Source organism: Bombus huntii, unplaced genomic scaffold (genome assembly GCF_024542735.1).
Source record: "Bombus huntii isolate Logan2020A unplaced genomic scaffold, iyBomHunt1.1 ctg00000120.1, whole genome shotgun sequence".
Classification (NCBI taxonomy): domain Eukaryota; kingdom Metazoa; phylum Arthropoda; class Insecta; order Hymenoptera; family Apidae; genus Bombus; species Bombus huntii.
The window spans coordinates 15,700-30,435 of record NW_026099370.1 but is presented as its reverse complement, the minus strand read 5'-3'; the positions used below and the strand labels follow the sequence as shown (position 1 = coordinate 30,435).

At 49.3% G+C, this 14,736-nt stretch overlaps 2 protein-coding genes across 2 annotated transcripts; both read right to left on the bottom strand.

Annotated features, from left to right (window-relative positions):
- Positions 1-6,564: 6,564 nt before the first annotated feature.
- On the bottom strand, positions 6,565-7,599 carry LOC126877097 (uncharacterized). Its single transcript, XM_050639935.1, has one exon. It carries the CDS (start codon positions 7,597-7,599, stop codon positions 6,565-6,567), a length of 1,035 nt encoding a protein of 344 aa, XP_050495892.1.
- Positions 7,600-7,686: 87 nt separating this feature from the next.
- Positions 7,687-12,099, bottom strand: LOC126877096 (uncharacterized). Its single transcript, XM_050639933.1, has 2 exons — positions 10,977-12,099; positions 7,687-10,439 (listed from the first exon to the last, which is right to left on the bottom strand). Exons 1-2 carry the CDS (start codon positions 12,097-12,099, stop codon positions 7,687-7,689), a joined length of 3,876 nt encoding a protein of 1,291 aa, XP_050495890.1.
- Between the last annotated feature and the right edge of the window lie 2,637 nt (positions 12,100-14,736).

The window sequence follows — 14,736 nt, the reverse complement described above, 5'->3', positions numbered from 1 at the left end:
GGATCGGGGCTTTGGCGCTACTTTGGCGGGGCTACTTTGGCGGCTTAAAAGAGACGAATACGTGGAATACGTCGATCGATCTCTCGTATCGAGGATACGGACTGGCGAACGTAAGACGGATCAAGTTTCGAGCAACGTTTCGAAAGGGCGAATAAATTGGAATTAACGCGGCTCGCTATAGGGCGAGTATACGGAAACCACGGGCTGCGATAATGTAACCCGCGGGATAAAGGCTTCCGCGTACGACTCGACGTACAATTGCCCTTTACAGTGTTCGCAGTGGAAAACGATCTGCGCACAGATCGGGGTGCGGCTTAATGCCAATTCACGGACAAAGGGTGACCGCGGACGAAAAAGAGAGCCACGGGATTCTTGGAGCGAGCGAGTAAAGTGAGAACGGCCGGCTGCGCCGTTTCTTTCGACGTTGCTCTCTCGATTCGGAGATAACAGCGCTGTGTGCCGCCGGACGATTAATAACCGACTCGAGATCTAGATACGAATAAGTATAAAAAGGTTGGATCTTGGTTTCGTCGTTCTTACGACCATATAACGCTTCGTAGGACGTGACGATGTGAAACGAAGAATCCCTTCAGAATGGAAAATGCCGCGACACGGACCGACGCGAAGGCCGACTTTGATACAAAGCCGAAGGTACTTGACTCCAACGACGTCGAGTATCGCTCAAGGGAGATCGGTCATGAAGTAAGGGAAAGAGGAGCACTCGTACGATCCTCGTCCCCCGTGCGATTAAATATCGCAGGGGTGCGGTCGATGGAGATCGTAAGAAGATTCGCGATAAAGCGATCGAAGCAGGCTTACGCCTGTAATCTTTGGAGGTACGTTAATATCGCGACTAAACGTCGTAACCTACGAAATCCGGAGAAGAGGGTCGCAGTTATTAATCGGGCAGCGATAATCGCCGGCTCCACGATATCCAACGAATTCATCCGCCCCCTCGTCCGTCGATGCTCCGTCGTTCTTCGATCGTCGTTCTTAATTGCGCGTCTCAGGGGGACGAGAGCAACGCGTATCGCCACCACGCGTCGATCGACGAGGTATCGATTCGCTTCCGCGACCAGCGTCAAAGGCCGGGCCGATGAAACAACGTTATGCCACGCGTCGAGATTCGCGTTGCTCGGCGTCTTTCTCCGTGGGTCACGAAACCAAAAGGGAGGAAAAACACGAGGGATCCGTGAAAAGGCGTCGTTGTTCGATCAGCGTGTGTCCAACGATAAGCGAAGCGACGAGGACGCGACCTAACACCAACACGGGCAATTCCTTTTCCTCGGGTTTCTCGTTTTCTGGATGGACGATCCGGTCCGTAGTTTTTGATTCTCTACAGAGGAGTATACAAGTACTTGATTTGCAAAATGATTAGTTTAAAAGATATCTTAAATTTAACTTTTTTTTATTTTATTTTATTTTATTTCTTTTATTCCTTTTTTTATTTTATTTTACTTTTTATTCTATTTTTTTTATTATGTACCTTGCAATTCGTACAGCTGAACATTAAATTTAGTATTGTAGGACTTGTGTGAATGAGGAGGAAGGATAAGAGAGAGTTAACAAGTTTTTATGCTTTCATTAGTTTTTATTCACCTACAGTCTTGACTAAGAATATACAATTCAGTACTAATATATATAGAAAAATACAAATATCCACATAAAACTGTACATACAATCATACATACGAAACCATACATACAAAACCAGACATACAAAACCAAACTTGACTAAGAATATACAATTCAGTAGTAATATATATAAAAAAAATACAAATATCCACATAAAACTGTACATACAACCATACATACAAAACCATACATACAAGAATTATTATACTTAGAAAAAAAGTGTCTGGCAATAGTAGCGATTATTCGGGATCGAGGTATCCCAACTCCAGCCAGTATGCTGCCATATCTCTTGCGGATTCTCCCGGCTCTCGGTCCAGCAGCAACCTTGCAGTTATTGCTTCTCCTGGAGAAGGATCGATGTTGACTAGGCTCCCTGTCCGTCTCAACATGGTGAATTGGGCCACTCGATGTCTCTTCCCTTGGATCGGTTGTTCTCGTACACCTGGCAGAACGATTTTTCTAGCCCACGGTGCCATTTTTGCCAAATTACGGGGCAGCAGCCGTATTGAATCGAGACATTGCTCGCTCTCTAACCCCCAATCGATTAGAAAGACGATGTAGCCAGTCATGGTCCTTTGTAAAAGGATGGCTCTTTCCCAAGCGCTAGATTCCTTAAAATCTACTAGCACGGCGACTAGCATGCCTGTTCTTAAACTTTTCGCCTTCGGCAAGTACTCCACGGGATGTTCCATCATCTTCAAATTGAGTGTTTGGGTTATCTTCGGCCATCCAGCCAAACGAACCCACATGGTGGTAAGTGACTCGACTCGAACCACCCGGACGGGAACTCCTTCTCGGAACCGATCGTTTGTCTTTTGTAAAATCTCCATGGTATACTAGATTTGGAAAAAATTTCGAATGTTAATGTTCGACTATACTGATCTGCCTAGTTTACGTGTCTATGTCGGATGGTGCTGGCTCCGCCGGGAATCGGACCCCCCTTTATATACCAGCAGCACCGACCTTGGAGAGGACCCCCTTTATATATCAGCTGCACCGACCTTAGAGAGGACCCCTTTAAATATCAGCAGCACCGACCTTGGAGAGAACCCCCTTTATATATCAGCTGCACCGACCTTAGAGAGGACCCCTTTAAATATCAGCAGCACCGACCTTGGAGAGGTACTCGGTCACCGTTTAAGCTAAACGCACGTTTTCGTTTGTCTTTTTTCACGCTTTTCTTGTCCTCGCAATATTTTATAACAGTGTTATCAATACATACAGGCAAAATATATAGTCTATTTTTGATACACAAGTGTCAGATATCAATTATTGCTTTCCGTTAAAATAAATATATCATTATTAGATGCTCTTTTTAATATTCCGATCCGCATCCTTACAATATTTTACAATTTTTAACCTAAAAATGTCGCTAGAAAATAGAAAACGAAAAACAATTTGAAAAGCACTAGCTCGCTTGAATGTGAAAATTGTGACGTGGGTGTATGTGCTTTGCCCTGCTTTAAAATATATCACACTCAATTGTATTATTAATAATTAAAGTAAATTATTAAAGTTCACGTATATGTATCGTACCTTTAAGAAAAATTAACATTTAATTATCCAATGTGCTTGCGTAGAGAACAGCATTATCCGCCACATATTGCGGTGCAGTATCGTTTACGCGTAGTTCGCGTCAAACCCTGCCCTACGAAGGAACGTCCCCGCACAAAATTCAATCGTACCTAAGACGTTAAACCGATCCTTTGCAAGTTTTCTTCAAAGAGATACGCTATACGAGTTGTTTGATTGATATCCGAAAAGTTTCTTTCTGTTTATGAGGAAATAATAGACGCACAATGTTATTTGCTTTATATCGTTTTGTCGCATTACGTACGATCCATTTTGTTCTATTGAGATAAACACCGAGACATTTCACAGATTTGGTTTCACGTTTGTACGGAGGTGCTTTATTGTAAAAACGACGTTTGCGAAAAAAGACATTTTTCGGACAACCTAATATATTTCATACGATGCTGTTGCCAAGAAATATTTATTAACGAAATGCTAAAAACTGTTATTTGCAAACAAATACTAGGGGAAATTGTTTTATCCGCTTTTACACGCAGAAGAATTTTACTGCTCAATAATATTGCTATTGGAACGAACGAGCCGTTTCGCTAACATCGGAACGAAGTAGAAACGAATCGGTACTTATCAAGGAGAAAACCTTGTCCAGCGTGGGGAAAAGTTTAAGGACCGATGTCCCTCGATCCACGCTGGAGACGGCCGATGAAACAAGGCGAATTAGCGGGAGATCGGGAGCAGAAGGCAGAACGGGCGGAATAGAAAAGGAATGGATACGGCAAGCTTCGGCCGTGCGATTTCGTATCACGTAGCGTTATCCCCTCGTAAAGTTGGCCACTCGTGCCACTAGCAGAAACTGTATGGCGGGCTCCGAGAGGATTTTAATCGCGCGACGGTCGAACGTATCGGTGAAATTACTGGAGAGCCCCGTCGACGTGCCTTTCGTTCCTGTCTGCCCCACGGCTCGGCTGCCACGGATCTAACAGATTGACCGGATCCAACGTGCCGGGTTACGAAACTTCGAAACTGGCTAGAATCGACTGCTAAGTTAATTGCCGGTCGCTCCCTCGCACCTACTCGTCTATCAGGCGACTCCAACTAGTAACCAACGAGGAAACCGCTGATGTCAGGCGTAAATTCAGCTGAAAATCCGTAGCGTGGAACGATGAAAGAGGCCGCACGGAAGAAAATAGCTTGGCGATCAAAAGGCTGGAACGTGCTTTCAGACCCGAACGCTTAGCTGCGCCGCCCCGCACCGAGATCCACTTTGACTTTCGCCCTTTGTTGCGAATATGACAGCCCGTTCGCGCTTTACCCTCGACGATCGACGCCGACCACGCTTCTGCCGCCTGTTATTTCCCAACCGTCCACCGTTTTGCTCCCCTTCTTTTTCATTTTCTTCTTTCCGCTCTTCTCCTTTTATCCTCTTTTCCCTTCTTCTCTCGCCGAAGCGCCGCGTTTGCTGTCGAGTTCGGCTACGATTGGCAAACACAAATCTTACGTGGACGCGCGATACGCGCGTTCCACGCATTTCAAATTTCACGACGTAACGTACTCGACGACTCAACGTAACGTGGAAAACGCGACAAGATGTTCGAATTTGGAATTATGCGAGCGCGCTGGGTCGATCGGCATGCCATCCGCCAAACGCGCGGCAAATAAATCTGTCGGTGTAATTTTAACGAGCCGCGATACCGCTCGAGGATTATACGGGTAATTTAAATTCCGCTCGCTCGATCGACGCGACTGATGGAACGACGATGAGCCGGCTGAGCCGAGATGAAATGATAAATTAGCGAATGAAACAGCCAAGTATAATGGAATGCCCGGTTAAATATAGAGCGTTTTAAACCGATTAACAGATAACTGCAAATTAGATCGTCCATTAACGCGGTTCGTCCACGTTCGAGCGGCATCGTTCGAGAATCAGTCGGAGAATTAGTCCGAGAATTAGTCAGAATACCCTCCGATCGATCGTTTTTCCCCCCGAAATCTCGCATTCAATCTGTTTCGATTCGCCATTCGCGCGATCCGAATTTAAGTTTCACGATTGTGAATACGAACGAGCCGTGCGTACCACTGACTATCGCACGATCGCTGTGGCAAAACGCTGGCGTACAATTAGCGCTATTTGCCGTTACGTGAAATATATTGTAAACGTTATTGCTCGCGCGTGGAAACTCGCTACTTCGCGCAGCCAGTCGAACTGTTCGATATTTATAGTTAGTCGACAAATACCGCGTACCTATCGTCGAGATTCTACGCAAGCATTGCGCGCGATAGAAACCCCTTCTATATCGTGCAATTGTCGTATCGAATAGCCGCTGCTCGAATTTCGCGCTGCGAATCGCATTCAAAAAATTTTATTTATCTGGAAATCGAACGTGCAGATTTTTTTTTTTAATTCAAACGACGTAACCCGAGCAGTTAGATTGGCCGAATTTCGTTCTCTTTGGAAACTTTGAGACCTCCGAACAACCCGTCTCTAGATGTCTACGATAACTTTGAAATTCCTTGTAAATTCGACCAATCGCGGGGAGACGTACTCGCGAGGAGAGTCGTCAACGGGGGTCGTAAATCCCCGTTACGATTATAACAATCGACACCACGAATTGATCGATCCCCTGATTTCCTTTGAGAAAATGAGGGGTGATTGAGTTGGTATAACACTGGGATTCACAGTATTATAAAGTATATATTTCCAAGCACTTAGTTACAAAAGATTTGCGTGAAGAATGCGACTCTCGCGCTATGTGCAGACTGCCGCGTTAGGCGTTAGTTGGTAGACCGTCGCGTTAGGCGTTAGTTGGGAGACCGTCGCGTTAGGCGTTAGTTGGGAGACTGTCGCGTTAGGCGTTAGCTGGTAGACCGTTTGTCGCTCTTTTGTTTAATACGGAAGAAAGTTCGGTCTGGGTGTGCCCCTGTGCATAAAGAACGCGGATTCGTTGGTCCCACTTTCGTTAGGAAAAGTGAGGGTAACGAACCGCGGTGTCGATTGGTCATGCTGCACTACTGCTCGAAGGGATGAGTAGGGAGTCTTCTACCATCGTGGTGCGTAAATGACTGTGTGTATGAGAAAACCTAGCCTGTTTTATTACAGGGCTATTCGGGTTTTCCTAATGGGTGCATACCCGCTTTCTCCGCGTTTTAAAGGCGACTAATAAACCCAAGGACACCTCTAAAACCGACTGTGTTTCGAGCATATTTTGGCTTGCAATTCTTCAAGACAATCGGATTGAAGACATATGGCGAAACAATGCAGGGAAATGAAAGTTATGGTGGGTCCTTAGGTTTATTGAGGGTCGAAGTGCCGTTACGCAGGTCGGTTGTTGTCCGGTCGCGCGGGCTGGCGAGCAGATGTTTTAGGCGTCGTAACATCCTCCCCCCGTTGAGAGGGCACCGATCAAATTCTGGCTGTGGAGTCTGGTGTGTCGTTGGTGACCTCCTTCGCTCCGTGTGGGCGTTCGGCCTCGTCTGGATCTGGGTGGATGGGTAAGGGGACCAGTCTTTTGACGCCGCGGTCCAGGATGCTTGTTGCCGTCTGCACGGTAGCGGTCCGGATGATTCCGTCGGCTCCTGGATGGACCTTGATTACGCGGCCCAAAGGCCACTGCATAGAGGGCACGTTGTCCTCCCTGAGGATTACTACGGTGCCTTCATGAATGTTGTGTTTGCCCTTGTCCCATTTGCTGCGGCGGGTTAACTCGTTTAGGTATTCTCGATACCATCGGCTCCAGAAGTGCTGCTTAATCTGGTGAATGCGCTGCCAACTGGATAGCCGTCCTGATGGAACTGTCCTGAAATCACGCTCCCGTAAACTGGTTAGGGTATCACCGATTAGAAAATGACCGGGAGTGAGGACAGGGGGATCTTTCGGATCGGATGAGGTGGGAGTCAGTGGGCGTGAATTGAGAATGGCCTCAATTTCGATCACAAGGGTGTTGAGGTGTTCAAAGGTCAGGAGCTCCGTGCCGACCACGCGGATGAGATGGCGTTTGAACGATTTAACTGCGGCTTCCCATAAGCCGCCAAAATGTGGTGAGTTCGGAGGATTAAAACGCCATTGTATTTGTCGGTCGGCGAGAAAATTCTGTACCCTATCCTGGTGGTCGTCGGACTGCAATAGGGTCCGGAGTTCTTGCAGCTCCCGATTAGCCCCGACGAAATTGGTGCCGTTGTCGGTGAGGATCGTTGCGCAGTATCCTCGCCGCGAGATGAAACGGCGTAGCGCGGCCAAGAAGGCGTCGGTGGTTAGGTCGCTGACTAACTCTATGTGGACCGCCTTTGTCGCCAGACAAACGAATATGGCGGCGTACGTCTTGATTTTACGTCGGTTGCGGTCCCTCCTCTCCTTGATGTAGAATGGGCCGCAGTAGTCGATTCCGACGTTCCTGAACGGCCGCGATTCGGTAATACGCGCCTCTGGCAAATCACCCATCAAGTATTCCACTGGTGGAGGGTTGGCTCTGCAGCAGCGGACGCACCTTCTGAGAGTGCGCCATACCTGGCTACGGCCGTCGATCGGTCAATAGCGCAGTCTCATCGCGTATAGGGTAGCTTGGGTCCCTGTGTGATGATTGTTCCGGTGCTCTTGTTCTATAATTAGCTCTGTCACCGGGGATTTCGGTAGGATGATCGGGTGTTTTTGGCTGAAGGGTATGGCGGAGTTGGTTAGTCGCCCTCCTACCCGGAGTAGCCCATCTTCGTCGAGGAAGGGGTTTAATGGCTGTAGTTTCCCTCCAACGTCCTCGCTTCGATTTTTTTGGAGGATCCGAATTTCAGGCGCGAAATGCTGGGATTGTAAGATTTTTATTAGCCTGTTGTGCGCTGCGGTCAGTTCGTCTGTGGTGAGATGGGCAGTTCGGTGTTGCTTATGTCTCCATCGAAGACACCGGGCGACGATTCTTATTAGTCTTGGCCAAGACGAGTAGCGATGGAGGAGAGTGTTGTCGTTAACACTCGTCCTCAGACAGATCGTCTTCTTTTGCTCCGGGAGGTCGACTACCGGTATCGGGCTCCAAACCGGCCAATAGCTTTCGCTTTGCAGGAGCCACCTTGGCCCGTTTTTCCAAATGGACGGACATAGGAATTCCTTGGGCGTCTGGCCTCGGGAGATGAGATCCGCTGGATTATCGTCGGTAGGCACATGACGCCAGTCGGAGATATTGGTCTTGGTCTGTATCTCAGCGACTCGATTCGCCACAAATGTTTTCAAGGTGTGCGGCGAAGACCTGATCCAATGGAGTACGATGGTGGAGTCAGTCCAGTAGACTATCCGCGATATCTTGGTCGTCAGGGCCTGTTGTATTGACGAAATCAAGGACGTCAAAATAAGTGCCCCACTTAATTCGAGACGTGGTATGGAGAGCGATTTGAGCGGCGCTACCTTCGACCGCGCCGTGAGGAGTCGAGTCCAAATATTGTTCTTTCGGTCAGTCGTCCGCACGTAGACGCACGCCCCATATGCCCTTTCGCTAGCGTCACAGAATCCGTGGAGCTCAATTTTCGTTGCGGATTCTAGGATGGTCTTCCGAGGGAACCTTACCGCATTTAACAACGGCAATTGGGTGTGGTATTTGATCCATGCTGTGTGTACGTCTGACGGAAGGGATTCGTCCCAATCTACCTTCAATGTCCAGACTTGTTGCAAAATCATTTTTGCTCGAACGATTACCGGCGCGAGCAATCCTAGTGGATCATATATTTGTGCGATGACTGAGCTGATTGATCGCTTTGTGATTCGGGAAGTGTCACTGTTCGTCTTGACCGAATATAGTATGGTATCGTCGGCTGAATCCCAAAAGACGCCGAGTGTTTTTAACGTGGATGACTCACCGAGATGTAATTTCTGCTTGGTGTCTTCCTCAGGTAGCCCTCTCAGCAGATCCCGATCGTTTGAGGCCCATTTGCGGATATTTAGACCGGCTAGCTTAAGTAATCTCGTGAGATCATTCCTGATTGATAGGGCTTCGTCCTTCGTATCGGCTCCGGTCAACGCATCGTCGACATAGAAGTCTCGCCGTAGGATCTGCGCTGCTCTCGGAAATCGAGGTCCCTCGTCCTCTGCCAACTGTTTGAGACATCGGATGGCCAGATACGGGGCTGCGGATAGACCGAACGTTACGGTGTTGAGTCGGTAAGTTTCGATCTCTCCGTTGTCGGCACGCCACAGAATCTTTTGGTAGGGACGATCTTCTGGACGTAGGAGGAATTGGCGGTACATCTTCTCGATGTCGCCGGTAAGGACATATTGAAATGACCGGAATCTCAATAGGATGTTCCTCAGGTCTTCTTGTAATTTCGGACCCGTATGAAGGGCGTCGTTTAGAGACACTCCCGTGGTACTTGAAGCTGAGCCGTCGAACACAACCCGTAGCTTGGTGGTGTCGCTCGATTCCTTGGTCACGCCGTGATGTGGTAAATAATATCCGTGGTCGGTGGCGTGATCCGTGTTGATCTTTGTCATGTGACCCAAGTCTAAATATTCTTGAATCACAGCACTATACGCGGTTTCATATTGTTTGTCGCGTTGGAATCGGCGATGAAGAGAGGCGAGCCTGCTCATTGCAGTGGCCTTCGATGACCCTAGTGAGGAAAGCTTTTCGTTGAACGGTAATGCAACGATGTATCTGCCTTCCTTGGTTCGTCGGACATGGTTTCGGAAATGTTCTTCACATAGTCGTTCCGATTCCGAAAGATGAGTAGTGGCCTGTCCCTCGTCGATCTCCCAAAACCGTGCGAGGTCCTCTTGCAGAGCCGTTGTGGTTGCGTGGAACGTATTTATCGCGGTTTGGGACGTGGGACTCCCCCCGATTACCCAGCCGAAGCGTGTTTTTTGTAGACGTAGTTCAGGTTCGCCTGGTTGTGCCAGATTGACCTGCCCGATGCACAGCGACGCGAATGTTGATCCGGTACTAAGTAAAACATCGATCGGGGCTGGGCAATGGAATTGTGGATCGGCTAGATGAATATTTCTGGGTAATCCCAGACTCGAGGGATCGATGGGCTCGCTTGGTACGAGGATCGATATGGCCGGGATAACAAGAAATCTCAATGTCTTCTTGTACTCGCCGTCCGTCGACGTGATGGTGGCCGTGGTGTAACGTTTTGCCGTGGTGCTCAAATTGTCGAGGGCTCCGATCTGGATCGCACATCTCCTTTGCCTTATACCGAGGGAGTTCGCGAGCCTGTCGGTCATGAAGTTCATGCTCGACCCAGTGTCGAGTAAGGCTCGGGCTCGGATTGGTTGTGCCTGTTTGTTCAAAACCTTGATCTGTGCTGTGGCCAACAGATCATGATGCAGAGGGGTGTGGGGAGATGTGTTTGTTAGTCCGATCCCCCTTGCTGTCGTAGTCTCGGACAGTCAGTTTTGCCCCGGTTGGGACTTGGATGAAGAGGTTGGGGTGGTGTTCCGGATCCGGGCTGAGCGTGACTCGTACGAGGAATGCTCTTTCGTACCTCTTGGAACCGAAGATGTATGCTTCCGTGAAGTATCGGATGTTCGCCTCGATTTGTGGGACGACCGCGACTTCGATGATCCCGATGGGGATTGTTCGGTGGAGGCTCGCTTGTGTGATGAACGACTGCCCGACGATCGACCGCTCGGTGCGCGACTGCCCGACGACCGACCGCTCGATGCGCGACTGTCCGACGACCGACTGCTCGGCGACCAACCGCTTGCCGACCGACCGCTCGACGATCGACCGCTCGACGATCGACCGCTCGAAGATCGACCGCTCGACGACCATGAATCTACCTGGGTTTTTTCGCGGTGTAGATACGTATGGTGTCGGTGACCGCAGATACGACACGAACCCGATGTACACTGTGTCGGCGAATGTCCTGTGCCTAGGCAATTTATGCACAACGATGCCTTCTTCACGATTTGAAAACGTTTGGTCGCTGATTTGGCCTTGAATATTTTGCAGTGTCTGATCTCGTGATGTCCGTTGCAGGTCGGACACACCACCGTTCTGCTGGTTGTAGCAAGGGTTCGCCCATGCGGTATGGTTGTTCGCTGACTGCGGTGTTTGTGTGTTGACCCTTTTGATTCCTTCTCTTTAGAGAGGAATTGAGTCCCGTTCGCCCGTGTTTTGAGAAAGTCTATCAGATGCTGATAGGATGGCACCTTTTGGCGGGGCAGTGTGCGTTGCCATTTACGCAGGCTGGACGCGGGCAACTTCGACGCGATCAATTCGATCATCGCTATGTTTGAAGTGACGGGCTCCTTTAGATGTTCGAGCGCCTTTAGATTTACGCTGATGGTTTCCAACAAATCCTCTAGGGCCTCTGGAGTTTCCCTTTTGATTTCCGGATAATTACGCATCAGATTCCAATGGCGCATGCAGATTTGGAGGGGGCAATTGAACTTGTCCTTCAGTGTATCAAGCGCGATGGAATAGTTGGCCTCTGTGAGTTCTAATGACTGGATACTCTGTGCGGCCCGTCCAGTTATAGATGAGCGTAGATGCTGGAACTTTTGGACATTCGTCAAACCTTCGTTAAGGTCCACTATGGATGTGAACGTGTCGTAGAAATAGGTCCAATTCTCGAGGGCACCGTCGAATTGGGGCACGCGGACCTCTGGAACGGTGGTCGGCTCTGGTTTCCGGCACGTCTCACCTCTTGTTGTAGTCGACGGGGTTGTTGCTGATATTTGCTCAAAGAGCTCTCGGAACCGCATGTCAAGCTCCCGATGCTCTTGCGATAACGAATCTACCCGCGCATCTTCCCCCTCATCTACCACACCTAACTCTTCTTGAACCTCGAGTATCCTCCTCCAAAGCTCATCGAACGAGCTGCGGCAAGATGCTAGGAAGATTCTGTTTGCCTTCCCAGACGCTTCGTACTCATCGAGTTCGCGCCTTATGGTTGCAAGTCGACGGGCTAGGACGCCTCGTCTCCGCCGTAACGTGCTGATTGATTCAGCTTGGGCCATGTTTGATTTTGATAATGAACGCCCTTACCTTGATCAAATGGACGTTGATCTGGGATTCTGTTGCTAATCGTTACGATGCGGCGTGGGCTCGTGTAGATGCTGCGCGACGGAGGTGCTTCTCTCCGATGGCGGTTCCCTTGCTCAGTTGACTAAGTGGTTGGAACTTGGATCTCACGCGACACTGTATAGTCACTGGTCAGTGCACTTTTTGGTGGCACGAGATCCGGCTCGAAGGACCATGTAAATTCGACCAATCGCGGGGAGACGTACTCGCGAGGAGAGTCGTCAACGGGGGTCGTAAATCCCCGTTACGATTATAACAATCGACACCACGAATTGATCGACCCCCTGATTTCCTTTGAGATAATGAGGGGTGATTGAGTTGGTATAACACTGGGATTCACAGTATTATAAAGTATATATTTCCAAGCACTTAGTTACAAAAGATTTGCGTGAAGAATGCGACTCTCGCGCTATGTGCAGACTGCCGCGTTAGGCGTTAGTTGGTAGACCGTCGCGTTAGGCGTTAGTTGGGAGACCGTCGCGTTAGGCGTTAGTTGGGAGACTGTCGCGTTAGGCGTTAGCTGGTAGACCGTTTGTCGCTCTTTTGTTTAATACGGAAGAAAGTTCGGTGTGGGTGTGCCCCTGTGCATAAAGAACGCGGATTCGTTGGTCCCACTTTCGTTAGGAAAAGTGAGGGTAACGAACCGCGGTGTCGATTGGTCATGCTGCACTACTGCTCGAAGGGATGAGTAGGGAGTCTTCTACCATCGTGGTGCGTAAATGACTGTGTGTATGAGAAAACCTAGCCTGTTTTATTACAGGGCTATTCGGGTTTTCCTAATGGGTGCATACCCGCTTTCTCCGTGTTTTAAAGGCGACTAATGAACCCAAGGACACCTCTAAAACCGACTGTGTTTCGAGCATATTTTCGCTTGCAATTCTTCAAGACAATCGGATTGAAGACATATGGCGAAACAATGCAGGGAAATGAAAGTTATGGTGGGTCCTTAGGTTTATTGAGGGTCGAAGTGCCGTTACGCAGGTCGGTTGTTGTCCGGTCGCGCGGGCTGGCGAGCAGATGCTTTAGGCGTCGTAACATTCCTAAATTCCAATTAATAAGTAAAAACCGGAACGACCAAAATTCCCTGGACCGCGTAATCCGCATGAAAATACAAATTCAGCGTCGAATTCGAAGAGATAGATGAAAGAGGGATTCGATGGTAGAGCAAATCGGACGAACGGTTTGTAACACGAGACATTAATAAAGTTGGTGGAGCCGCGGAAAGCGGATGGAAATGGAAATTTTCCGATTTTAATATCGGCGAATGCATCGGGACGCGAGAAGAAAGATCAAAAGGTTGACTGTTGATTAATTTGAGCGGCACGCGAGCCACGAGCCCCGAGCCCCGAGCGTCGCGATGCTCGCGTGCGCCGAAGCTACTGCGATCGAGCGAGCGTCGTAACCTCGGTAAATAACCCGTCGTATAATATTACGTACACTGATCAACGATTCGGAAAGGGAGTTTCGCTAACCGGGGCATCGCCCCACCGTCGTGCGAAAATAAACTAATTAGCCTTTGGGGACGTCGAGGCATGCCCCTCGACGCCCCAGCGGATTTCAAGTCGTCGATTTTACAGCTAGCTGCTGTTACGTTCGAACCGTTTGTAAACCAGTGACGCGCAATTTGGGATAGCGATTGCGATCGAAATCCGACCCCTCTCGAGAATCCTACGGAAAGAGAATTTCTTTCGCAGTGGTTGGTCTGGCCGATCCAAGTTTCGGCGCGCGTTGTCGCGATGCCTAATCGCTGCGTTGCCGATCGTCGTTGCCATTGGAACGCGCGGCGAGCGAACAGCCGCGAGTTTGCTCTGTACACTCGAGGCCTGAACTTAAAGGCTTAACGACCTGTTTGCCGTTGCAGCTCGGCAGAAACGAATCTTCGGCGTTCGCCCGAGCTAAACCAGCGAATATTCGAGCGGCCTGCCTCGGAACGGTCGCTGAATTTCTGCTGAAAAATTAATCAACGCGGAACGTAGATCGCCAGTGATAAACACGTGAAAAACCATGCGCTGATGATGGCGGGGGGGGGGGGGGGGGGGGGAAGAACGGCAACGGCAACGTTGTTGCCAAACGAATGTAATGAACGGGCAAATACGCGTTTGTTTGCAAGTACCCTACGGCGAGCAAATAACGTTACGCGAAATACGCGGCCCGGTTTCATCCTGTGTCGTCCTTTTATACACACGCGTGAAAAATTTCGCGGAAATTCGCACTGGCGACGCAGAATCGGTGCGCGGAAGAAATCTGGCCGACTCCTGTTAATAAATTTATTTCTTACAAAATTTACCCGTGGACCGCGCTATCCAGCCGCCCGTGTTTCCATCTCTTCGCCAGCAATTTGGCAACATAGTTTACGAAAAGTTACGGGCGCCGACTGGAGAGAACGGCGAGACCGGTTTTTCTAAAATAAAACGATCCTGCGAAATAGACGCGGCGAGTGCCACGGTCAGTCTTGGAAACTCGAGTCTCCGCGAAAACTCCTTCCGCTTCTGGCTATACGTACAAGTATATCAACGCGCGCCTTGCAACGCGTCTCGTGCCGTTTTTCTCCTATTCTGCTTGCACGTTTCTCA

What these genes read in the sequence shown, in the direction of transcription:
- LOC126877097 (XM_050639935.1), bottom strand. Translation starts at nt 7,599, where the DNA reads ATGGGTGATTTGCCAGAGGCGCGTATTACCGAATCGCGGCCGTTCAGG.
- LOC126877096 (XM_050639933.1), bottom strand. Translation starts at nt 12,099, where the DNA reads ATGGCCCAAGCTGAATCAATCAGCACGTTACGGCGGAGACGAGGCGTC. An exon ending in GCCGACACAGTGTACATCGG is followed by an intron (nt 10,440 to 10,976) that starts GTTCGTGTCGTA and finishes TGTTGGCCACAG; the next exon opens with CACAGATCAAGGTTTTGAAC.